General features: G+C 40.9%; 1 protein-coding gene and 1 long non-coding RNA gene across 4 annotated transcripts in view; one reads left to right on the forward strand and one right to left on the reverse strand.

The window, feature by feature from the left end:
* ankfn1b (ankyrin repeat and fibronectin type III domain containing 1b) overlaps nt 1-25161 on the reverse strand; it is a 156890-nt gene extending 131729 nt beyond the window's left edge. The window contains exons 1-2 of one of the 3 annotated variants that reach the window (XM_076887414.1): nt 24882-25161; nt 19502-19594 (exon numbers count right to left, since the gene is read on the reverse strand). In XM_076887414.1, the coding sequence (XP_076743529.1) occupies nt 19502-19518 (17 nt within the window). In that variant the 5' untranslated portion in view covers nt 19519-19594; nt 24882-25161. Of the gene's footprint in view, nt 1-640; nt 1190-19501; nt 19595-24406; nt 24496-24881 lie in introns of those variants that run through there. The other 2 variants (XM_076887415.1, XM_004571411.4) reach the window with 2 other exon arrangements.
* Nucleotides 24683-25712, forward strand: LOC101479878 (uncharacterized). Its single transcript, XR_191761.3, has 3 exons — nt 24683-24858; nt 25377-25465; nt 25547-25712. It is a non-coding gene; the product is annotated as an uncharacterized LOC101479878 (long non-coding RNA).
* Nucleotides 25713-25909: the final 197 nt, after the last annotated feature.

Raw genomic sequence — 25909 nt, forward strand, 5'->3', positions numbered from 1 at the left:
ATTGTAAATACGTGCGTGTGTGGTAAAAATAAGGTGAAGTGGGTACACTTGGCCAAGAAGGACTCTTTGCATCTCCTTCTCTATATGGAGCCTATTGACTTCCTCTCTATTTTTGTTCTGTGCAAACGCTCCATATTCAACTGCACGACAGTGGAAAGAATCTATAGTAGCTACCACCATGCCTGACAGCAGCTATCCGCCGCACCTCCACACTTATGTAACTCGAAGCTTACTCACATGCATACAAGCACATGTTTACATGCACATACAGGTACACAGTCACTTTAAAGCCTCACAGTCCTGCAAAACATACAATTTGCATGTGGGCTGGCTCATTCATTTCATTTTCGTTTAGATGTTTTTCAGAATGTTACATACATATATTACACTCCCTTCAGTATATATCTGACTGATATTACTTAACCATTAAACCCTGACACACATGTAGAGGTGCAAGTGTGTGACCAAGTGGCGCACACCCTCGAACCTCTCATGTGCACATGCTCATTCTGTTGCACTGAAAGTCACAAGATACAGCCAAGTGGCAATGTTTACAGCCTGGAGACAACAGTATATACCAACCAGGCATAGTGACACACACACACACACACACACACACACGTAGACACACACGACTTACCTGGCCTCGGCCACAGTGCAGCAGTAACTGCCACTGCGCCGCGAGCTTCTTCCCACCCGCAGCTCCTCTCGAGACTTACGGCGATTAAAGTAGTCTGTGAGTTTCCCAAAACTCGCCATCTTTTTCGCTTGTCGCTCAACTCCACCTCCCCGTCTCTCCTTTTTTTTTCGCTTATTTTTTTAATGTTGATCCGTAAAATAAGGAAAGATTCTCTTCTACAAAGCTCCACTGTGCACGACCTCTTGACTTACAGTCTGCCTTGCTCTACTTCTACCTGGATTCAGTTGTGCAGTTTGGCATCAGCTGCAGGTCCGACTTCCCCCGTGCTCCTTCATCCCTTTTTGCCAGAACACTTGTGCAGAAGAACGAGGGCTCTGCCTTTCCCTGCCTCTAACTCCCCTTTCGATCCGTCTGCTGCCGCACACGGTGCTTGTACGCTGATTCTCTTAAAATAGTAACGTTTGTAACTGCCTACCAATCGACACAGCAGGAGCAGTGTCTCCCCCAGTGGACAGCAGACAAGAAGGAGGAGTGGGAGAGAGAGAGAGAGGAAGAGAGAAATGAGAGAGAAAGGGAGGGTTCCTCAGTGTCTGTCTTCTTGTGTGCTGAAGGAAGCAGGGCTGGTGGGAGAACATGAGCTGCTATGATGCTTGTACCTAAGCCCACCCCCCTCTTTCTCACTCCAAGTCTCTCTGTTTTTTAGTGCATATTGGCTGTGATGCCCAATTGTGCGCGCTCTCTCTCTCTCTGTCTCTCTCGCTCCCTCTCGCACACACACTCTCTCTCTCTCTCTCTAATGCATGCATTCTTTCACACACAACCCTTCGACTCTCGGTGAGCAGAATCACGGCGTTCAAGCAAAGCTGGTGAGCAGGTGCCAGCGGTTGAGCATTTGGGTTCATCACTCTGTCTCCAGCTTCGATCTCTCTCTTCTTTTCCACCCCTGTTTCTCTCCCTTTGTCGCGGACACACACACACACACACACACTCGGATTCAACCTAAAGTGCACCTGCTCCACCATGATAACTTTCTCCAATTGTTTGTCTTTCAATTATTTGCAGCTGAGTGTCTTCAACCCTGATTTTTTTTTTCTTACCAGTAATGAAATGGAAGCAGATTTAGCTAGGACCACCAGCTGGTGGACACATATATTGAGAAAATTAAAGACAATAGCAGGATGACAGGGACAATAAGGCAAGTGCAGCAAGAAAAAAAAATATGAGGATGGATGAAAAAGAGGTATGGAGTGAGGGCTATTTGTGAAGTGCCTTTTTGTGATTCACTGTGTATATATGTGTGTCTCCCTCCCACACATCCTGACAGCTACCTACTCTGTCTATTCACTGTCTCACCCTGACTACATTTTTCATTTTTATCTCCAAACATGTGATTGTGACCTCATTGTTTCTACCTCAACCATAAAACTCGCTCATTTGCATCTTTTCCTGATCCAGCGGGCTCTAAAGTATGCCCATGACATTTACAGGTAATGGACGGCATGGGCACAAATAACCAACACTGCAATAATCAGCTGCTTCTCCACTGAGCCTCTCATCCTGCAGTTTGGACGCCAGGTCATTAGTAACGGTAGTTTCTGTTCTACTCTCCCCCTTTGACAAGTTCTTAAGAACCCTTTACTACAGGTTCCAACAGAGGTATCTTTCACCCCTATGTCCTCTTAGAGAGTTAAAACAGCAACTTCTCAGGAAAAATGATACCAGAGGCGGTCTTAAAGTAAGGGGATTGTCCATTGCTAAACTGAACAGCTAAACAGTTTTTACATCGGAAACACTGTAAATATTAATGTTATGCATGATTAGAGGCATATTTCAGTTTCTTCAGCAACTACAATTGGTTGTTTTTTCCTGACTGGAATTAGCATCCTATTTAGTATTGCATTGTTGATGCACCTTGCTAGACAATCTACTTAGCTAGTGCAAGCACTAGCCCACAAAACTGCTGAGAGAAAACCACGAGTCTAATCGTTGCACAAAGTTGCATTAATAAAATCGGAATAATTGCACCACAGGATTTTGTATTAGTCCAAGTAAAAGAATTTGTCTTCAAAGGCATGTCTGTGTTTTTGGTACATATTACGTCATGGGGATCTAAGGGTCCTGGAGTAAATCTCCAAGAAATGAATGAAAGTCAGTGTAATGCCCTCTGAAGTCATGTGTGTGTGTATATGTGTGCATGTGCATGATGTTTGTTGCACTGTGATTCCACACTGAAGTTAATGTTGTGTGAAAGGTGTGGGCTGTGTGCTTGCAGGTTCCTCTGCTGAAGAGTTCGGCTTATTGATCGGTCTCCCCTGTCTCCGTCTCTCTGAAAAATTCTCTTCATTCCATGCTTCTCTGTTATGATCTACACTACCCCTCCCGCAACAACCCATTGATCTGAGAAACAGCGTGGTCTGGCTGTATTGCCCAGCAGGCATGCTAATATTTGAGTTCAAATGTCAGAGAGACACAGAGAACACTGACAAAAAAGACGCCGATGAGCTTTAAAGGATGTAAATTTCACCTCTTTGCTGATGACAAAATGTTATTCTGTAATAAAATCCCTGTGATGGGAGCATACGCATTTTGAAAGTCAATTCGGGAGTTTTATGTAACAACAACAAAAATGTTATTTGTTAGTGTTTCCAGAGATTTGAACCCATAATTGGAAGAGACACAATGACATTTCTGCAGAACTAACAGAAGAATATATTTCTTCGCTCATTTTCTTCCACTTGCCCGGATTCCATTTGCACTGACAGCAGGCCAAGCAGGATATTCCAAGCATCCTTTTTCCCAGCAATGCTTTCCAGGGTGATCCCAAGCCACTCCCAGGCCAGACAAGACATTTAATCTCTCCAGCAAAGTTCTGGATCCACCCCCGGGTCTCCTCCCAGTTGGGTGTGTCTGAAAAAACTCCATATAGAGAGTTCAGAAGGCACCCCAATCAACAGCAAGAACCACAACAAGAAGGAGTAGCGCCTCTACCCAACTCCAACCACACACACCCATATTTTGTTTTCAAGCGGTTTATTTCACACCTCAAACATGTAGTAAGCAATTAAACAAATAAAAGTAAACTGCAATAAATTACAGGTAGTAATAAAATACACTAACTCTTTTATGCTACGTCCACACCTACACGGGTATTTTTGAAAACGCAGCTATTTCTATGCGCCACACGTAAACAGCGTTTCGAATCACTGAAAACTGAGATTTTTTTAGAACTCTGTTTTTGCGTTTACGTGTGGACGAGGAATGCAGAGTTTGTCACACAACGCCAAAGGTATGTGCCTTTTTTTTACGTCACGATGTGCGCCACGTTATTGTTTACATGAGATGAATTTCTGCAATGGCAGATAGAGACAAAATACTGTTAATCTGACTATCTTGAGTTTTTACACGCTTACATATACACACGCAGTTACTGTCCCTCCATTTAGAAAGGCAGAGGCGTCACGGTGTGATTATTTTAGGTGTAGTTTCCTGTGTAATAACATTCAATATTACTATCAATACATTTTTCAAAAAATGCCTCTCTATGCAAAATGGGTTTAAAAACATAAACAACTGTGGGATCCTGTTTGTCTGTGATTTGAACCGGGGGAAGGGCAGATCCATATAGTTTGGCTACAAGTCAGTGTCCCCCATCACATGCTACACGTTTGACACCTGATCATTTAATAGCATAAATTTTATCTGAGTGATTCATTGAGGTCCCTCATTCTTCCCATTTTGCTCCGTTTAAAACAAAAATGATTCTGCATTGTTTAAAATGAAACTTTTAATCACTGGGTGGGTTTTAATTAGGCTCTGTCTCTATGCTCATAAGGCTGAATTCCATTTAATTAAATATTTACCAATGTAATTTTGATATGGTTTTATGAATAGTGAATCGATTTGCAGACACATAAATGCCTACAGTATTTAGCAGAAAAATAGAAATTTTGGATGATGATTGTGTACGCTCGAGCTAAATAGCAATAGAGAGAAAAGAGAGAACAGGAAAGAGTTTGAGCCGCAGAGACAGTGAAATAAAGAGCTCAAAGGATTGAGGGAAAAGTGAGTGAATCTTGACAAAAAAGGGATACAGAAGCAATGGCGAGAACTCCAAGCCTCTAAGGAGAATTTACCACCACAGTGAGGAAGAGCTGAGCTCCAACTATTGACAGCTTTAGTCTGCGTTTGGCTCTGAAATGGCTTTGGCTGATGAATAAATCATGCAATGCTGTTTTTTAGGGCTATTTTCATTCAAACATAAAAACATGCTCACTTTAACTATATCCATTTGGGAACACAATACTTGGCTTGCAAAAGTTGCTTTCATTGAACTAAAATGGTTATGAGGTCATCTCAAACTTTTAATTACGATTAAAAATACATAGGTCTATTTAGCTGTTGGGGCAAAGTGTGAACTACATTACTCCCTACAGGTTTTATTCTGTACATATTCTCAGAGAAATCTGATTTTCATAAAGAGTGAGTTTATGTGCATTTATGGAAGAAGTGTGCCTGCTTTCACAGACCAGCTATAAAGAACAGTCGTCGGCAACTGAAGTGAGTCCCTCCAGCGATGGGCATGCTCAGTACATACTCTAACTTGGCCCTTTGGTCACTCTTTTTTTAAAAGAAATAAATGTATTTGACATATATATATATATATATATATATATATATATATATATATATATATATATATATATATATATATATATATATATATATATATATATATATATATATATATATATATGCACATATATGTATTGCTCATAAATCAAAAATGGTGTAGCAAATGAGGCATAAAATGCAACAATGTAATCAATAGTGACTTATGACACACTGAAATATTCATAGTGTGCTCGAGTTCAGACACCTTGATACATCATTCCTCCCCGCCAGCTCATTTGGCAAGAGAGAAACAGCCACAGAGAAAGTGAGAGACAGTTTAAGAAAGCTTCTTCCTGTAATTACTGCAGCAGCACTCTGAAGCTTCCCCTACTGGGATCAGTCAGACAGCACCATTCATAAGAAACACGCACAGAAGCCATTTGCAGTAAAAGGAACGCCATCATTCTGGAGCACACCAGTTGAATCTTTGATAGTCTCTGGAATGATAAGCACTCTGCACAGAAAGACACACGCTCACACACACTACACGCCAAGGATGAACACTGCCACCATCTTTATGAGTCATCATTAAGGGCCCTGCAAAGCTGCCCCAGGACATCCAAAAGATATAAGCTCCTTTTTTCCATCGCCTCCCCTTCATTTCAGCTTCGGTGATGCAGTAGTTTGCACCGTTCTCTCTCAGCGAAAACTCTCTGGGTCAAAAGCTTCTGGTCGTGGTCGGGGTTTTCTATTTTGCAGTTTGTTCCCATCGGTTACTCCAGCTTCCTCCCACAGTCCAAACACTTGCATGTTAGGCTAACGGGTGATTCTGAATTAGCCGCAGGGCTGGATGTGAGTGTGGTAGGTATCATCTTGTTATGGATTGGCAACGTGTCCAGCTTTAACAATGCTCCAAAGAGAGTGACTGGATGCTGCAAAGTGTGCACAATGTGCATGATGGACAGCAAACAGATATAAAATTTGTTGGCACGGATGTTTAGAAAGTGCAGCTCCCAGCAGGGTGCTGATGCCAGTCCACATGAACATTTAAAGGAGGTTCATAAAAGAAATCACAGATTACGATGTGTTTAAGTTAGAACTCATTGGTAACAAATCAGTACCAGTATTTAGTACCATGCTTTGTGACACGCACACTTGCGTTTCTTTTTCTTGCCTATTTAAAAGGTATCTGTGTAATTTTGTGCACACTGAGAAGTAGGAAGGTTTAAAAGGATGAATGTCAACTAACTCACTACCTCAAAATTCTGAATCTTAAACTTTGAACGAGAGCTAATTTATTATAATCTGTGTGAACTGAACTTGTTCAGGGGTGTCATTCAAAGACAATATGCCTGAGCATGTGTGTGTGTGTGTGTGTGTGTGTGTGTGTGTGTGTGTGTGTGTGTGTGTGTGTGTGTGTGTGTGTGTGTGTGTGTGTATTACATTAACTACATAGCTCAAGGGTGTATGGAACAAGCTGCAGCTGCGTACCACATAATTCATCTACCTCTCTGCATCTATTTTGCAAAGGGGAAGATTGAGGGATACGAAATACTGTCTACAATACTCTGCTGTCTTGCTTTCACATTTACTTGTATGCATACATATGTGTGCTCGCCAGAAGGTCTTTCAAACAGCTTAATCGAACACTGGCCTGTTAACAGCTGTTAAAATACAGAGACGGCACAAAATTGTTTCTGTCAAGAGTACTTATAAGCAGTCATATATTTTTTTTGTTGTTTGCGTTCTGTTGAAGTCAAACATCTTATTCTTCAGCTCTGGACGCTGCCCACCAGCAAAAATACTATTTGATTTTCACTGGAAACTATTCAACTGAAGTCGGTCCCAAATTGTTCAAATGACTGGCAAAGACATGTGGCCTGCTAGCTCTAAGTAAGCAGGCAAAAAGAGTATGGAGCACTGCCACCAGCTTCTGGAAAAAGTAGCACATTACACTTTACGCATTACTGTTGGTAATGTGTAATGTTTTATTCGCAAAAACCAAAATAAAAAACTGTCTTTTTCTTTCAGAGAAATGACACATAAACACAACATTTATTATCTGTAGTTATTTATGTATTTGTTTGTTTGTCTGTCGGACTCTGCTCGGATAAGTTTTTTTTTTTTTTTTTAAGGTTTGCAGTGTTCCTAAAATATGTCATCAACAGGGAAGTTGCAGAATGCCCTCTAGTGGACAAACTATGTCAACATGGCTGAAGGGTGTTTTTTTCCCCGTCTCCTCTTTTTCTTTTTCATTTATTGGCAACGATAAATGCCAATACCAACAGATTTGCGAAAACTCAATACTGGTCGATATCAGTTTTAACTCAGAGATCTAAGTCAGATTGATTCTGCAAAGAAATTAGATGATTATTCAGCCAAAGGCTCTGAATATTTTTAGGAATAATGGTCAGCAATTGCCTTTTTATGAGGCAATGTGAAAAAGCAAAAGGTTTGACAAGTGTGAGCGAATGCGGTGTCTGAGATGGTCATATCCAGGGCATACTTTCTTAAATGCTCTACAAATGCATTCCCACACCGGCCCAACACTGCAGGGAAGCTGAACACATATAACACAGAACAATGAATTATCATTTTACACTCTCATGCCGACCTTTTGACTTCTTTTTCTGTGTTCCAGATCTGCCACGGACGAAAAGCAGCTGCTTGTTAGAGGGGCTGTATATCTAGAGCCCCATTGCCAAGTGATCCTTGCCATTTGGCCACTGGGCTCTGTGTTGGGTTGATATTCAGTTTGGGCTTGTCTGGCATCATTTGAAATGCCTTACTTAAAAGTGACTTGGGGCAAACCTGGAAAGTTTAGTTCCTGTTACTTTGCATTTGTTTAAATCTGTCTCTTAAGGCGATGGAAGCTGGGTTTACCATTTTATCATTAACCACTTTCTCTGTGGTTTTGTAGCAAAGACCTGCAGGTTCTGTCGCTTTAGTTTGATTATGTAGCTTAGGGCTTTTATTTTTTATTAGGTTTTGCGTATGTTGTTTTGCTGCATGAGGAGACCCTGAAGTTTAGTCACTTCCTTCTTTTGTTCATTTTCACTCCTTAACATATTTGTCTTAATTATCACTTTGTAAATAAATGTTGACTCACTGCCAGTGTTCAGTATTTAGAATTTTGTAACTTACTAAGACCCATCTTTGCTTCTCACTGTGCCACCCCGAACATAATAACTGCTCTGTCTGAGGTGGACATATTTAGAATATCCCCCAATTCAGACCACATACAGATCCAAGACAGAAGATGCAGAAAAAGCAGAAAAAGCACATGATTTCCACTTTAAAACTTTTTATTTCGATGTCCTACGCAGACTCAACAACACTGGAAAGCAGGAACACCTACACGCACCACAGTGAAATGTCATATTCCTCTAATTTAACCATCATCAGAAAGACAAATGGAAATGCTCTGCCTGAAGGCTGAGGAACTAGACAGCCCTTCTGTCTCCTCTTCTTTGCCTCCATAATTTCCTCATTTTAGCCCATCTATCCATCTTTTTCTCTTTCACTATATGACAGCACCCCACCCCTGTCTGCATAATGCCAGGAGATACACTATAATCCAGGGAATAGCTAGCCCTAGGAGGGTGGTCTAAATAAAAGATGAATCCATGTAAGTATTGGTTGCTGACTCTGAATTTCTCTTCTCCTTGACCTGTAAAACTACTGATGAAACATCTCTTCCAGGTTGCAAGTCAAAACTGCTTCTTGATGTCAAAAACATGTAATTTCAAGGTGTTCGTAGAAATGACAAGGTAAAAAGAACTGTAGTAGAAGATTAAAACAATTCCAGCCCCACCTCTAGAAGTCTGCTGATCTCAGAAGTGGTTCCCCGTTTATTCTCTAGTGATTAGGAAGTAAATCAATACTTATCGGTAGAGCTTCACTGACATGATTTAGCCTGGATATAGCTTCATAACAGCAGGTTAGAAACATGACTGAAAGGACTTTACAAGTTCCTGTAAAGCTGTTTGTAAGCATCTAGGCTTCAGCTCTGATTACATAGCTGCAAAATTTCATTCAGTTCACACCGAGTACCTGATAGCATGTAAGAGCTCTGCATTAGGACTATATTCTGGGTCAAAGTGCGTTTTAGTCATTGTTGTCTTGAATTTATGATTTTCAGTGTGCAAAATGCAACGATGCTGATGTATGATGATGTCATTTAATTTGACTGTGAAGAAAATGTGATAAATGGCTTGTTTTCCCATTATTGCTTTAAATCACGTTAGTATTAGATTTATATTAAATTTATTCTGCCTTGCTGCAGTTTCATGTCAGCATCTCTTGCATATAGCAGATATAATCAGTACTTGTGACACACACACACACACGCGTTGCCAGTGGTCGCATGTCTGCACTCTGAAAATAAATGTGCGCGTACGGAGCTGCTACACTGATTCATCGTCATCTCAAAGTGAGAGAAAACAGAAGGAGGGTATTTCTGTCTGTTAGTTTGAGTTTCAAACTGGAGCCTGATGTAGCATCAACATCTTGTTACAGAGATGGGTTATCACTATCTCTCCTCAGCTTTTTGTTTCGGCACGTGTTTGCTGGTGAAAGGGTGTCGAGATGGAGTGGTGAAGAGCGATGGAGAGATAGGTGAGTGTTTTACAACTAAAAAAGGTACAAAGCTATCATCACGGAAAACGGGAGGTCCACTGGGAAGAAGATGGATGATCTCAGAGCACCAATTAAGAGGCAATAAAAGGGAACAACTTTGCCATGATGTAACAGACATCATGGCAAAGAATAAAGAAAACTGAGGCTTATATAACTACACAAATACAGACACAGGGGGCAACCGGAGGAGGAGGAAACATCTGAGAAACTAGATACAGCTCAACCAAATCAGATGAGGAGACAAGGGGAAAATATAACTAAAGGTAAGACGCAAAAGATGCAAGACTATCAAAATAGCAAAAAACACCCGAACACCCAATACAGACACAAAGACTTAACAAGTTATAAAAAGATACTAGTTAGTAGGGCTCGGCCATATCATACCGTTCACCGATATGGCCGAGCCCTACGGCCCTACGGCCATATGGCCGGTAATATGGCCGGTAATACTTCACTTCATGTGCTTAAAATGGAAGGCTTTTTGTGCTCACCTAAAACCTTTAAGCTTGTCTTTTGCTAACTTGTGTAGAACTTCAATCTTAAGACGTGTACTGCCACAGCAACACAAACACAGCAGCAATAGGCAGAAATTTCCCTTCTACTGTATGATACCCGTGTCTTATCATTGCCTACAGTTAGGCAATGATAAGAAAATGAAATATCGCGATAGAATATGGGTAAAACACGCATGCGTAGTGCCTTTGTTTTTATACGCAGATGGCGGAAAAAGCATGGCGGCGACAGAGAATGAGAAGGGCGAAAGCGGATCGTTGAATGAAACAGATGAACCAGAATTGGTTTGTAAAAGCCCTGCGGCAGACTGGCGTCCCGTCCAGGGTGTACCCTGCCTCTCGCCCTATGACAGCTGGGATGGGCTCCAGCGCCCCCCGCGACCCTGAAAAGGATAAGCGGAAGCGAATGGATGGATGGATGGATGGTTTGTAAAAATGGCGCAACTTCAGTGGTGTGGAACTGGTTTGGCTTTGGTGTATCCATCAGATACACACAAAGGCACAATTTTTGGTAGAGCATGCAAGCGGGCTGTCGTTATTACCGTGTTTTTCAGAAAATAAAGTACACTTAAAATCAATCTTTTGATTTTCTGAAAAATCGACAGTTCCCCTTATAGTCCGGTGTGCCTTATGTATAAACTCTGGTTGTGCTTACTTACCTCCAACCGATTTTATGTGGTACACGGCGCTCAAAAATCTGTCAAAAAATGTTCTAGTATGACTTTCGTAAGCTATGAAGCCGCACCACTTGATGGATTGTCGGAGCATTACGGCTGCAGGAGCCTCGCGGAGTGATAGGTACTGTGCTTCAACATAATATTACCGTATTGTGTGTGTGTACAACCTCTTTTTAAGTTTTGTGGATATTATATATGGTTATGCTCAGGATGTGTCGGCCAGTTTCCACTGGAAATGCCTTTTGGTTAAACTGTCAGCAAGTAATTTGCATTTGAACTGTTAAATTTTTTATATAACTTTGATGCACATAAAAAACAGCTGCTTGTTTAAGCGAAAATACATTGATGGGGTTTTTTTTGTACTAACAAAGTTGTGGAGTTGTAAAGTATTTTGTCTCGCGTCAATTATATCATCAGGTATGTTGTTATCGCAAATTTTCAAATATATATCGCGATAAATATTTTTGGCCATATTGCCCTGCCCTACTAGTTAGGCTAGACTAAACTAAAGAATACAAAGTAACAAACAGTTGTTAAGAAAACTATAAAATAAGGATTCCGAATTACAAAACTCAAGTAGCAAAACCAAACTAAGGATGCGCGCGCACACACACACACACACACACACACACATAATTGATTTTGTGATATTGTAACATATATCAATATCAACAGATATGAAAGAAAATTATTGTGCTGTTATTTTTTTCTAAACCACTGAAAATACCCCTCCAAAAAATAATTATTCTGGTTCTAATACTTCACTTCATGTGCTTAAAATGGAAGGCTTTTTGTGCTCACCTAAAACCTTTAAGCTTGTCTTTTGCTAACTTGTGTAGAACTTCAATCTTAAGACATGTGTACTGCCACAGCAACACAAACACAGCAGCAATAGGCAGAAATTTCCCTTCTACTGTATGATACCCATCTACCCATTTTCTTAACCGCTTATCCAGTTCAGTGTCACAGAGGCAGCTGGAGTTTATCTCAGCTGACTGGGATAGGAAAGAGGCAGGCTACATCCTGGACATGTCCTATTGTAAGACATGACTTCTAACACTCTTCATGCAAAATTCAATACTCTTCTGAGTCAGAAACCCCTAGAGGACTCTATAGCTTTTTTCCTTCTTTCCCTCTCCCTCTTTCAGTCAAGTAACTCACATTCACACAGCAGCTAAGTATGTTCACTGCTGTCCTTTTTTAACGACACATAAACACTTCAGACATCCTCACATACACACACACACAGTCTTTGTTTAGATGGAAGCTGACCACTGCTTCTGTTTTTGCTCATGTCTGATGTCCAGCTGACTCCCCTTCATGATTCATTATGCGGCAGTTCAGTGGGATATGCACTCCGCTGAGTGCGCTTCCTCGTTGCCTTCATTGTCTGAAGAATGATTAGGCTGCCACTGCTGTATCTATTTGTGTGTGCGAGTGCACATGTGGAGGTGGGGTGTTCGATGTGCAGCGAGTGCTCTTCCATTGGCGTTCGCAATAACCCAAACCAAAAACACACTCAGAATTTCTGGGGACAAGCGAGCCATGTTTGGTGTCAAAACTCCACTTCAAGGTACAATAACAGAAAAGGACAACCGGGAATCAAAGGGGGGCGCTGATGCATTACTGTTTAAGCGTGTGCACATGGGAGTGTTTGCAGCAGGGGTTGACAGGGTACTGAGATCGTGTCTGTCTTAAGAACACAGGCATGAGACCTCCCGGGTATGTTGTTCGCACGTCCTTGGAGAATCACACCCAGCAGCTTACACGTGGACAGATAGGACGCACAAACACAGTCGCTCCCTGCGAGGCAGCAGTAATCCATCTTCTCAGCCCGAATGCATGCAGCACACTTCCACTCAGCATGATGCATAGAGATGAGCACAACGTAAACAGGCACCTCAAGTTGTTTAGTTGTGACAAAGATCAAAGAAAGAAACACGGCAGCTAAGACAAAAAACAAGCATGCTGATCTGACGTCAACGCCATTAGGCCTAATAAATCCTGAACTCAACAAGACAGCTAAAATATTCCCTCAGACAGCAGCCACTTTGCCAGTGACGCGTCTCAGCTTTCACTTCACAGTAAGGCTGTGTATTTTGCACCAAGTAAGAGGGGGTGTGTGGTAGGGTAACGCTTTATTTTTTGTAGAGCTTAACTAAGTGAGTACCGAGAGCTGGAACCCATAAATCATCATCATCAAAAACAATTCACATAAATAAAGCAGTGCAAAGGCCATAAGTACCAGCACCAGTTTGTCTGTGCAGCCAGCACTGCTTCTGTGTGACAGAGTAGTCCTGAATGGCCCAGTTAGAGCCAGTTATATTTCCCCAGTGACAAAAAGTATTTGCTCAGCTCATCACAGTAGAGTTTAGGAAATAAATATCTTGAATCTTCTACTAAGCTTCATAGTTATCTGTTCATTCGCAAAAAACAAATAAAACCCACTGTAACATAAAAGCATAAAGAGCTACTAAACGTTAGTGTTATTCATGCAGAAATACACATTTTACAAGACGTCCAGTAGCCTCCTGTCTCCTTTGTGAGCAGTTATGTATTAATTTTACATTCGTCATCTGCCTGCCTCAGTTCTGAAGAGCCTGACTCCCAGGCGTCCACTTTCTGACATCGGCCTAGGGTGTTTGTTTTCCTTAAAGCACTTTTATAGGGCATGAGAACCCCTTAATAGACAGCAGGCTTCAATTTCTTAACACTGACTTCTTTATCAGATTGCTGCCAGCTTACTCTCAGTGGAGGTAATTCAATTCAGTTAAAAAAGGAGCCTGTACATTTACTCTGGTCAGCTGTTCCAGACAAATGATTCTGCTGTGTGCAAAGACAAATGACCCATTAAAGCATCTAAAACACTGCTGCACCTTCTGCGATCATTTTTTCCCTTTTTTTTTTCTTTTGCCCAAGACATAAGTCACATTTAAACCCTGGATTAAGCTCTTCAAATGATTTCATGTCATTTTCTAGATAAAAAATGTACTTACTCAAGATAAACAGTCCAGTGAAGAATGACCCTAACTGCTATAATCAGTTACATGACGTCCCCGTCAACGTGATGATGATGACAAATAGTAAGATTAGACACATTGGCAAATGAAGTAAATAGTATTGATCCTCTTGTCATAATGCATTATTCTGCTGGAAAGCCTTGGGTACATGCATTTATATGGTTGTCATTTTTACATGTACCAACAACAAGAGTACTGCAGTCCAAACTTGGCACTTATTTAAAGCAAAGACCTCTACAGTTGGTCACTGTGCCCTGCCACACCGCAAAATGTAATCATGACGAGCACAAGGAACACGACAAACAGGCCAGGGCACTGACTCAGTTTCAACGCTCCTCTACAAGCCAATCAGATGGAGCATTTTAACAAATCCAATCTGCAGACCCTGCTGCCAGCATCAAGATGGTCCAAGACCACGATGCTCTCCTAGGTTAATACCCAGAGGGGTCAAAGCTATTTTTGGCAGGACAAGATATACACAATGTAAAATAAAATCACTTTACATTTATCTAGACAATTTTGTCTGGCCTAAATGTTTCCTTAAACAGATTATTCTTGTTTTTTATGTATTTAAAAGAACCATGCCAAATCTATGTATTTGACCTACTGCTGACTAGTCTTCTTTTCCTTATTTCTTAAGTAGTGTTGCTCCAAAATAGGTAACCAGGCTCTTCCTGTCTTGTGCAAACATACATGGAAGTATATAAGCAAAACGTTTGGACAATTCAAACGAGCTTGAAAGTCAATATTTGGTATGACCACTTATATGCTGCAACACAGACTGAATTCACTTAGGCAAACTTTCTTGTAATTTCTTTAAGTAGTCATCAGGAATGGTTCTACCGCCTTCTTGAAGGACATTCAAAGCTCTTCTGTGGATGTTGGCTGCCTTTTTTTCTGTTCTCTGTCAAGATGATCCTTCACTTCCTCAAATATGTTGAGGTCATGTTGAGGTTGTGCAAACCATGATTGATAGTGTTCCACGACATATCCAGATATGTTTTTACTGCAATGGCAGTCTGTTTGGGATCACTGTCATGCTAAAAATGGTGCTGCTAATCAGACAATCTGATGGTACTTTTTTGCTTTCATAACTCCATAAATTTTGACAAGATTCCCAACACCACGGCCTAAAATCTAGTCCCAAACCATGACAGAGCCTCCACCTTCTGTTTTACAGAAGGCTGTATACACTTAATGTTGGACACCACTTCTGACCTCGTACATTTTGACGACAAGGTCACTTCAGTAGACCTTTTGCCACTGATTTTCAGTCCAATTTTGTGTAATTTGGCATACCTCAACCTTTTCTCCATGTTTCCCATTCTTAAACATGGCTTCTTGACAGCTACCCTTCCACTGAGATCATTTCTGATGAGGCTTTAGTGAACAGTAGATGGATCAATTGTAGTGCCAGATACACCTCTCAATACTTTTTTGATGGATTTTCTATTTCTTAAGAACATGAATTTCAGATACTGTTCATCTACTGTAGGTTGTTTTTAGGCCTTCCACATCTTCTTTTATCCTCCACTTGCCTGTTTTCCTCACATTCCTCGTTTGAAGCTTTGTAAGATCCCAAAAGACGGAAGGAATAAGTAGTAGGGTTTAAGAGTGTAATAACGGACTGAAACAGAAGATGGCAGCACTGCACTCGTTAAGCCCCGAAGAAGAAGAAGTAGTGTCCGGTATCGTAGCTGTGTCCAAATTCAGGCACAGCATCCTCCTGTGCCTGCATTTGTAGGCCGATTACGTTACAGCGACACGATGAAGACTGTCCAAATTTGAAGACTCCGACAAATGCGGCCGACAAATGCGCCCTTCATTTCCCCAGATTTGAAGGATGGGTCGGGTGTATACTTCGTGGCCCAACCTATCAAAGAATTCATAGCGCGGCCCTGCTCAGTTTCCAACAATAGCGGCAGCTAGTTAGTTTTAATATTACTCTTATTATTCTTTCTGGGTCACAAAATAAACGTTTAACATATTTTCAGGCGAGAATGTAGCTGTGTAAACTTCAGATATCTGCTTGGTTTATCAAGACACCACATGTTTTCAAAAGCACTTTCGGAGACGTCTGTTACCCACCAGCTCGTTAGCTAGCGGGGGTTCAAGGCTCACTAGAGCCGGTGAGAACACCGGACTCCCGGCAAATCGTTTTCAAACCCACCGCCGTCTTTCACTACTCAGGTTAAACATGATGTATAAGTCACTTAGATAACTTAAAAATGTTATTGTTTGGCTTATTTCAGTATATTCTTTGTTCCTTAGTAAATCAGTTTGGCTGAGATTAAAGTTATAGTTTTTACACAGCTGAATAAATGTCAAGCAGACAGCTGATTATCAGAAGTGTGAGATGCTCGAGAATATACTCGTGTCCTGTTATATCTCAGATAGCAAGGAGCAGACAGCTGAGTTTATTAAACTCCACCGAAACAATCTGCAAATTTCATTAAAATGTAATAAACTATGATCTTGTCTTTATTTTTAGTCAGCACGTACCTTAAGCACTTAAAGCTGTAAGCTAATGATAGTCATATAAGAGCAGGTGCATGCTGGTGCAATAAGCTGTACGTTTTACGTCCAATGGATGCATGATCTGATTAGTCGACTAATCGCAAAAATAATCGGTGACTAGTCGACTATCAAAATAATCATTTGTGGCATCCCTACAGTCAAACTGCATTATCTTTGGCCTTTTCTTTTAGTCATTGAAAGTAGAAAGAAAGTGTTGCATTGTTATGCCTCAATGATTCACAAGCCATTTTTAAGTCCTCTGGAAATGGTCAGGTACAAGGTCAGGACCTTCACAAAAGCTGGAACTATGATAAGAAAGTCTGGCTTCTTGGAAGCAAAATATAAAGAAATGAAGGATGCCTCAAGACTTTAGCACAGTACTAATACTACTGTGACAAAACAATTTTAAGACAGTTTAGGAGCGCTAACACCTGCAATTAGGTGTGAACCAGCGACAGGCTATGTCATGGGATATTAAACAGTGCAATCTAATATTAAACCACACTTGTTCAGGAAACATCTAAGTGATCTCAGATATCAATGTTCCAGGCATTTTGTTAGAGCAAATATACAAATGAAAAAGTAAGCCTCTTAGGAATTCAAAACTACATGAAGACAGAGGAAATGTTATGAGGCATTAAAATGGAAAGGCCATTATCGCCCACTCTCCCAAACTCCAATATTTGAAATATAGAATACTGATGAGTTAATCAATAAACTGGCAACATCAATCAACTAACAAACATATTTTCTTAAAAGGCTTATTGTATAATTAGATTAAAAATGGGACTTGCCAAATGAATTCACACAAAGAAACGCTAATAGGATTAATTCCTCATGGTAAATGGTTGCATCACCCTCTGTTGGTTGAGTACCTAAATCTAAATAACCACAAATATAACAAGTTTTCATTATTATGCTTGGCCTTATCTTATCAAGACTGAGTCAACAAAACAATAATTGGAATGCGCCGAGTGTCAAACAATTACTGACTCCGCTTTATCTGGAAAACACAAACTCTATTACACCGGTGATGATTATAATAAATAATGTTGTGTGTTTCTCTGTACTCAGGCACAACGATAGAGTGGAAGGACAGAAATATGGTGTCTTTGGGTGCATTCACGCAAGACCAAACACACACACACACACACACACACACACACACACACACACACACACACACACACACACACACACACACTATCGGGAACAACAGAGAAAGTATTTGCTGTCAGAACCATGTGTACAAGCTTGAGTGTATGTGTGTGAACATGCATGGGGGTGCGTTTATAGCCCCCTTGCCTGTTGCCATGACTCACCAATGAGTCACAAGCCAGGGAGTGCGAAGTTGCGCAAATCAGGAGCCCTTCTTTGTCACTTCATAGTTTGGCATGGTGCAGCAGCAGGTCGGTGACGTAATCTAATCATTAAGAGAAAGCTAGTCATCCTGGCATGGGAGTCATAGGTGTCAGAAAGGGAGGAGGGCTGATTCAACAATCACTGACTCAATATGAGACACGAGTAGGGCTGACACTTGGTTACTGTAAATGAATGGTCTCACTTGACAGGTTGGAGTGTAGGGAGCTGAAGGGAAAGCAAGCAGGCACGCATCCCTTTCTAGGCCCAGTCACAGGTATGAATTATACATTCTGCGTCCATGCCGGTGAAAGATATGTATAATGAAATCCCACCATGGATCGTGTGATTCACACACACGCACACACACACACACACACACACACACACACACACACACACACACACACACACACACACACACACACACACACACACACACACACACACACACACACACAGCGCTTACTGTATGTGCACACAGCCCAGAAACACAATGCCAATCCTGTTTCAGCTATCTGCAGAATGAGCTGAGGAGTGAAGATAGAACTCCCATGGCTCTTATCACACTCTGCCCAGCTACAGCAGCGTCGACAAGACGAGAACCGCACATGTTTGCAGAGGAAACTACTGTGCGTTGAATGAAGGAAAGCAGGTTTTCAGAGGATAACAGCACATTATAAAAGCTGAGTCTGAGCTAGATGGCATGACGCTGAGCTAAGAGTTTTTGCATTCGCAAAGTGGACAAAAGGCATTTAGGGTCAGATAAATCACCTGCCCATCCCCCAACAACATTCAGATGGTGTGGTTACTGCTCTTCTGCACCATCCTTTCCAGGCTTTTTTAAACTTTCTGCTGACTCGCTGTTCAAAGAGGAAACGTAGCCACAGAGTTTACGAATAATGGCGCGCCTTCATTGAATTCGAGATGCGACTGCTCCCAAGCGTATTCATGTTATATGTGGGTTGCTTTGTATTGCCTGCCCTCTTTGGTTCAGAGAGCCTTGCAAGATTGTTTATCCAACCCTCACTTTCCCAGAACTGCCTCCATCAAATCAAAGAGCCAACCTTTCGCATGCTGGACGATGATGAGTTCTGTTTAGCTAAGAATAGAAAATAACAAGATTTCTAAATGCACAGACATGCACCACAACAACCTGCCTCACCAAAATATCCAAAACATGCAGAAAGACAAAAGATGTGTTTAGATGTCACCACTGTTTAATCACTTATAAATATCCTTAAATCAAAGTCTTTGAAACATTTGGCCCCTGAAGTTTCTTATTAAGGCATCTTATTTACAGTTCCCAAAATGCTTGGTGAGCTGATGTAATCTCTTAGTAGATGCAGTATAGCTATACACCGCCAAACACAATGCCATGCATGCAGCTGAAGCTTGGGCAACAACAGTTCCAGGAAGCACCAAAATAGAGACAGGACGTTCATTTAGTAAACACAATAAAGCATGTCAGCAATCTGTGTAAAACAAGCTGTCAAATAAGATAAAGAAAGACATGATCTGTCTTACTCTATGAGTTGCTCCATTCCAGCACCCTGAGGCTCCAGTGGCTCCCCAGGTGGGGATTTGTAGTCCTCCTTTTTACACCCACTTGTTTATTTCCTGGAAGCAGAGAAACAAGTGTGTTATTCCGAAAGTGCATTAGAAGAAAAGGCCTGTATTTATCGACAGTTATTTTTACAGTAGGGTGAAATTCCTTTGTTTTCCCAGTTAGGAAGCTGAGGTCAGCAGCACACTGTAAACAATGTAAAACAGAGGGAAATGCTGAACAAGCACATGTGGGCCTATCTTTAAGTCATACATCAAAATCATCATTCATTTTAAAGCTGAAGGTGATTTTTTTCCTTCAAGCTATCGGTCTTGTAGTTTGCATGTCCTCTGTATCTGTCAACCTCTCCGTGTTTTTTTAAGGGCCTCTCAAGCCCAGTGAGATCTTGAGGTGTTGAGTTTCAACGTTATTGTCATGCTGTGTGATTTATGATGGAAACAGAGCATAGGGCTGGTTTCTGTGTCCTTTGTGAATTTCTCTGAATGTTACACTACTACTACCAAGTATCGCAGCCTTCTACTTACACATCATGAATCTGAATAGGTGTTTAAAGCCCATAAACACGATCAGGACTATCAGGTCTTTTCTTACATCCATTTACAACTGGTTAATTACATGATTTGTACATTTAGTGTAGCAATGGAACTGACTTTCAAAAAGTTAATTCTGTTCCCGTTTTCAGTGGGAGAAACGTTTCGTCGCTCATCCAACTGACTTCTTCAGTCTCCATTGACTGCAGGTTTCCCCAACCTTACAGTACATTTGCACAATGACTAAAACTAGCACCACTGATGAACAATGGGCCACACGGTCAGTTTCTTGATCATTAATATGCAATTTGTCATGACCATTGATCAATGGCCGTAAGTAGCATTCACAGAGAGTGGGGGAATGGCTGCAATCACAGCATTGTAAGATGGTGACAGATGTACCCTTAGTCCCCCTCCTCGATTCAGAGATGGTCTTTCCCTTTTCACGTAACCTCATTGACTCCTCGCTCAAACCAGAGTTCCTCCCTGTCCAGGATGTGTACATCCTCATCATTGAAAGAGTGGCCACTCGCCTATAAGTATGAATAGACTGCAGAGTCCTGGCATGATGAGTTAGCTCTTCTGTGTTGTGCCATCCACTTAGCCAGAGGTTAAGGAGGAAACACTTACAGACATTTTTTCTGGCAAGTCCAAAGGCCCAAAGATCCATGTAACTGTGATATATAACAAATCAAGTCATTTTATGCTTAGAGTACATTTAAAGATGTCTATCTGTCTTTATTAGTGAAAAACACTGTTGTAAAGCAAAAATACCCTGTAAATACTATCATTACTGTAGATAACTATGTATTTTTACTTTATATTACATGTAGTTAAACCTATGGGTTCATTTATAGAAGGAAAACAATAAAGTTGTTATTAGTTAACCTTCAGTTAAAGTTAGTAGTGTTAAATGGCAACAACTAAAAAACAATAAAGCAAGCATAACACTGGATGACATGATAAATAGAGATGCCCTTGTTGACCAGCCAGGGACCAGAATCAACTGATTGCCAGTGTTATCGGCCTTGACCAGTGACTGAAAGATCAGCTAGCAAGCCTGTGCACGACAAGCACAGGAACACAGGCAGACAGTCCTCAGTGTGAGTCCTCACTCAACACAGATTCTCAAATGTTTTTTGAATGTTTAGAACAGCAACCCAAATCAAACACTTAAATTACCTTCACACAGCAGAAAACAAACAACAAACAGCAAAACAGAAACTAACAAAGGCAGAGTAGCTAAAGCTAAAGCTATCAAGAGCTCAGAGCCAGCTACAAGCTAGCAGCCTCAATATAAGCAAAGAGTCAAAGAAGTTGCAAGGAAAATTCTGGAGATTCGTGAAACAAAGAAAAGGGTCCGTGTCCTGTTATCTGGTGAAGCTATAAACATACAGGAAAATATGTCAGGCAAAACTTGTAAACTAGCACATAATGACAAAACAAGCAAATCTGGTCTCAGTTTCAGAACTGCGAAACCCAGACCATAGGTCTTAAGATTAAGCCCAATCTGAATATGCTTGAGAGTTTAGTTTTTAGTTTTTAGTCGACTTTTGAAAGTCTTTAGTGGAAAAAGATCCCCATAGCCCTTTTAGGGACATTTAAAGAAGCAAAAATGTTTTTATAATTAATCCTATACTATTGCCAATATTACTATACTAGGGCAGACACGCTCATGTTTGCCAGTGAAGAGTCAAGCTGTAGTATTTGAGCCAAATGCAATCATGATAATTTGGGACTTCCAGCATATAAAGGATTTTAGTACAGCAGTGGATCTATTAGAAGTATAGGTGACCTTTCCAAAGGTTATTAAAAGAAAATAAGTGTTTAAGATTAGCTAAAAGCATTACAAGAAAAAAAATGAATCAAATCACAAAGGCTGAGATTTACAATATGGTACCAAGGAAGGTTTTTTCTAAATAAGTAACTGTTACTCAACAATTAAATTACTAAAACAGTTGCTCTTTCATTTCCTGTGATTGACTAATCAAGTTACTGCTGCAGGTCTACAGTGACAGTTATTCTTTTCTTTTTCTTCACACATACACAGCTCAACTTGAATCAGTACAATGCGCATGAATCTAATCAATAGCTTTCATGTAAATGTCAGGCAATTATGCAGAGCTGCAGCACCTGGATAAACTGCATATGGGTGCTAACACCTCTTTCGCCCCGAGCCTGCATGTTAATTAAGCTGAACATCTGGCGAGAGGAAAAACACACTGTCGGATTGAACCGACGGGATGCTGCCTTGATCCAAAGTGCTGAATGTTTTGGAAGGTGAACTTCAGTTACATTTTTGATGTGCTTATTTCCCTGTGCCAAGATCTACTGCAGTCCAAAAAAATAAAATAAAAATACAGGGATTAGGAGCCAATCTTTTGCTGATGGTAGGAAATCTCTGGCTAAGAAAAGACAGCGGATGCTGAAATGTGCTGTAAGGTCAAGTTCCTACTTTTAACTGAATACATCATACTGATATCACAGAGGAGGGCATTGGGATTACATGACATGCAATGAAGTTATTAGTTTGTTTTTATTTTTACGTCTGATGTGGCAAACCGTACTAAACTGAGACTAATGTGCCCTGGAATGGACTGATTGTGATAAAGAAACAAAAATAAATGGAGACTTCCACCGAGCATAAATGCCCTTGTGCTCTTTGTTTGGGGAACCAGTCGATTGAGTTTTTGTGTCCCAGCATGGCAGAGTTTGGTCAACAGACAGACAACCAGACAAAGCAATTTATACCAGCTGTTCACAGATAAAAAGAACAACAATACATCAAACAGCAAGAACAAAAGACGACTCCACAACAGAGCAAAGTGTTATTGACTCACTGGTATCTCGGCTTTATTATCGCTCTCTAGTTCTGCCAGCACTAGCTAGATTTTGATAATCCTACTGTATGATGATAAAAGATTAAAGCAACATTTAAAAACGGCATGTTTTATTTCTCTTTTCACATATTTGTAAGGTATACACCTTTCCTTTCCTTCCACCTAGTCATGCATACTTGATCCATGCTGTACGGTAAGCAGGAGCAGTAGCCAGCCGCTGCCTGCCTGTCCCATCAAACATGCATAAGAAACAGATGTATCTTTGATGTAGGTTTGTTCATGTTGCCCCCGTGTGCATGAGTGTGTGAATGAGTGTGTGTGCTTGTATGTTTAGTGTCTCTTTTTTTTCTTCTTTTTTTTAAATGTGCTTCCAGGCCCTACGGGCACAAGCTAGGCTGAGGAGATGCGGCTGCATGCCCCGACACACAAGCAGAGACGGAAGGTTGCCACAGATCCAAGGGAGGATAAATGATCGATGCAGCCATGCATTATCTTTGAAAGCATGATTCCTATTGAGGAAAGGAAGTATGCAACTGTAATAGCTCCTGTTATTAAAACTACACCATTATGCATTCATTCCAGGTTTTGTTCAGCCTGCTTCAGATTAGCACAAGTGGTGCTCTACTGTACTATATTTTAAAGGCTTAACCATGAATATGTTTGCCTTTTGCACTGACAGTCAAGGAAGCTTTGAGAATAGGCACCAATAAATTCATACCTTCATATATCCATAAAGAGAGAACTATTGTGGAATATAATTATTATTTTAAAGGTATATTTAGGGATCCTAGTACTCACAGCTTGGACTGTATTCAGAGGTTACTAATGTTAGAGTATTTCGCTGGCACTGCACTTAATGACAAGCATGGCACCGGTTCACGAGACACTCATCTTTAAGCACCTGGAATAGTGAAAACTTCCCTTGCACAAGACTGTAAACAAGCATAACCATGAGTCATCTGAGCGAAAAGCTTTCCTATCCTGCGTGTTGCCAGCTTCATTCCAGCCAGTAGGTCCCAATTTGCTCCGTCTGGTGTGTCTGCTGTATGACTGAACTGTAGTTACCCTCCACCCACCTTCAAAAACCCCCACCCGTAAGTTGATGACCACCTAATGTTACCCAGTCCTCAGTTTCCTACCATCTACACACAAATGCAAACATACCGTAGTGTAACACATGTATTTATTTTGTCATTCACACAGCTACTACTTCCATTCTCTCTCTCTCTCTCTCTCTCTCTCTCACACACACACACACACACACACACACACACACACACACACACACACACACACATCTTTTTCCTTTTCCCCTAAGACAATTGTGTGCTGCTAACTCTCTACTGTAGAAGCCAGTCATTTCCACATGTGTGCTGACCATAAAGCAGCAAAGGGCCGACTAAAAGCATCCTTTTCCTGACTGGCAGGGTCACAATCTGCCTCATATAAACACAGGACACACCTTAGCCCAACAGATTCCACATATCCTTCTGACCTCGTTACCTCCCCCGAAGTGCTCCTCTTTCCACTGACACAGGATACTAATAAATAAATGTTGACAAAGCCGCTTTTTTTTTTTTGGTTTTGTTTTGTTTTGTTTGTTTGTTTGTTTGTTTTTTATATCTTTCTCGTTGACGGGTAAAAGACAAAAAAAGAACACTCTTTGGGGTTTTTTAATTAAAAAAAAAAGTTTAAAAGCAAAGCTAAGCCGGGGTCCTTTTGTGTCTCTCAACGTGCCTCGCGCAGGGTTTCCCTAGCATTGTCATGACAACTGTGTGTACGCACCGACACTGGCCTTTGAAAACAATACACCCACAAAAAGTTGACTGAAGTGGGCCAGCTAAGATTTTTTAAATGAAAAAAATCGTCCAGAAAACAGAGTGAAGCAGAGATATTAAGCGGAAAGGAAATGAATAGCGAACAAGTGCACAAGTGGGGACAAAAAGTGTAAGATGCAGTCATTTCCATACCTTCTTGTCGAAGAAGTATTTGTTTCCTTTTCAACTATTCCCGGGTGCCGTTCTTGTTAGCTAGAGTCAAGCGACTACTTAGCTTTTGTCACTGTGTTCTAAACAATTAGTTTGTGACACCGGTAATGTGTAGCGAGCCGTAGCAGCACGAGAAACAACTCCACCAAGCTGTAACTTTTCTCCGCCCCGGACTGCCTGCTTCTGTCTATCGGGGGGGATGCTTCGCTCCGCCTAGCTCAACCCTGAAGATAAATCACTGTGATCCACCGGATTTCAACTTTGTGTCTCCTTGCTGGTGGCAACATGTCTCTCCCCCCCGTAAAATTACACAGTATGCTATTTATAATTAGCGAGTTTCTTTAATCCCATTATATTTACCGCTTTTTTAGTGCAAAATCGAAGCCACTATTTGTGCCCCGTCTCCAGGCCAGAGTCAATTGTGATGATTGATTTCGGACAGGACAATTATATTAATAAGAGTTTAATGGGTTTTAGACTTTGCCCCGCTTCTTCATTAGCGAATCGGCTTAATCCTTTGAACTTTCCTTGTTCAAACAACCCGAGTGACACAGACATTAAAAGAGGTAATCCAGACTCACTCAACTGAATGCTTCACATGCTACCCTTTACTCCAAAGACATTTACATCTCTCCCCTGTTTTAAAGGGACAGCAGACTAAGATGGAGTGGAAGGGCCACAGCAACACTGGCACAGTGTGGTGATAAGAGGACGCTGAAGAGAATGCAGAAAACTGAAGCTTGTCAGATTGAAAAAAGCACATTAACTTGAGAGTTGGCTGGATTTGTAAAAAATAAAATAGCTGGCAATGGACAGATGCAAGATATACACGGTTACACCCAGTATCAACAACAAAGAGGATGTATGTTGTATCATAAGACACAGTGATAAAGTTATTTCACTAACTCATCAACACAAGACATTTTGTAAAGGGTAAACCCAGCCATGCTAGGGTTTAGCGTACTGAATCAAAACTAGCTATGTGTTTTGTTTGTTTTTAATTTAAATGC

Source organism: Maylandia zebra, linkage group LG8 (assembly GCF_041146795.1).
Source record: "Maylandia zebra isolate NMK-2024a linkage group LG8, Mzebra_GT3a, whole genome shotgun sequence".
Taxonomy (NCBI): Eukaryota; Metazoa; Chordata; class Actinopteri; order Cichliformes; family Cichlidae; genus Maylandia; species Maylandia zebra.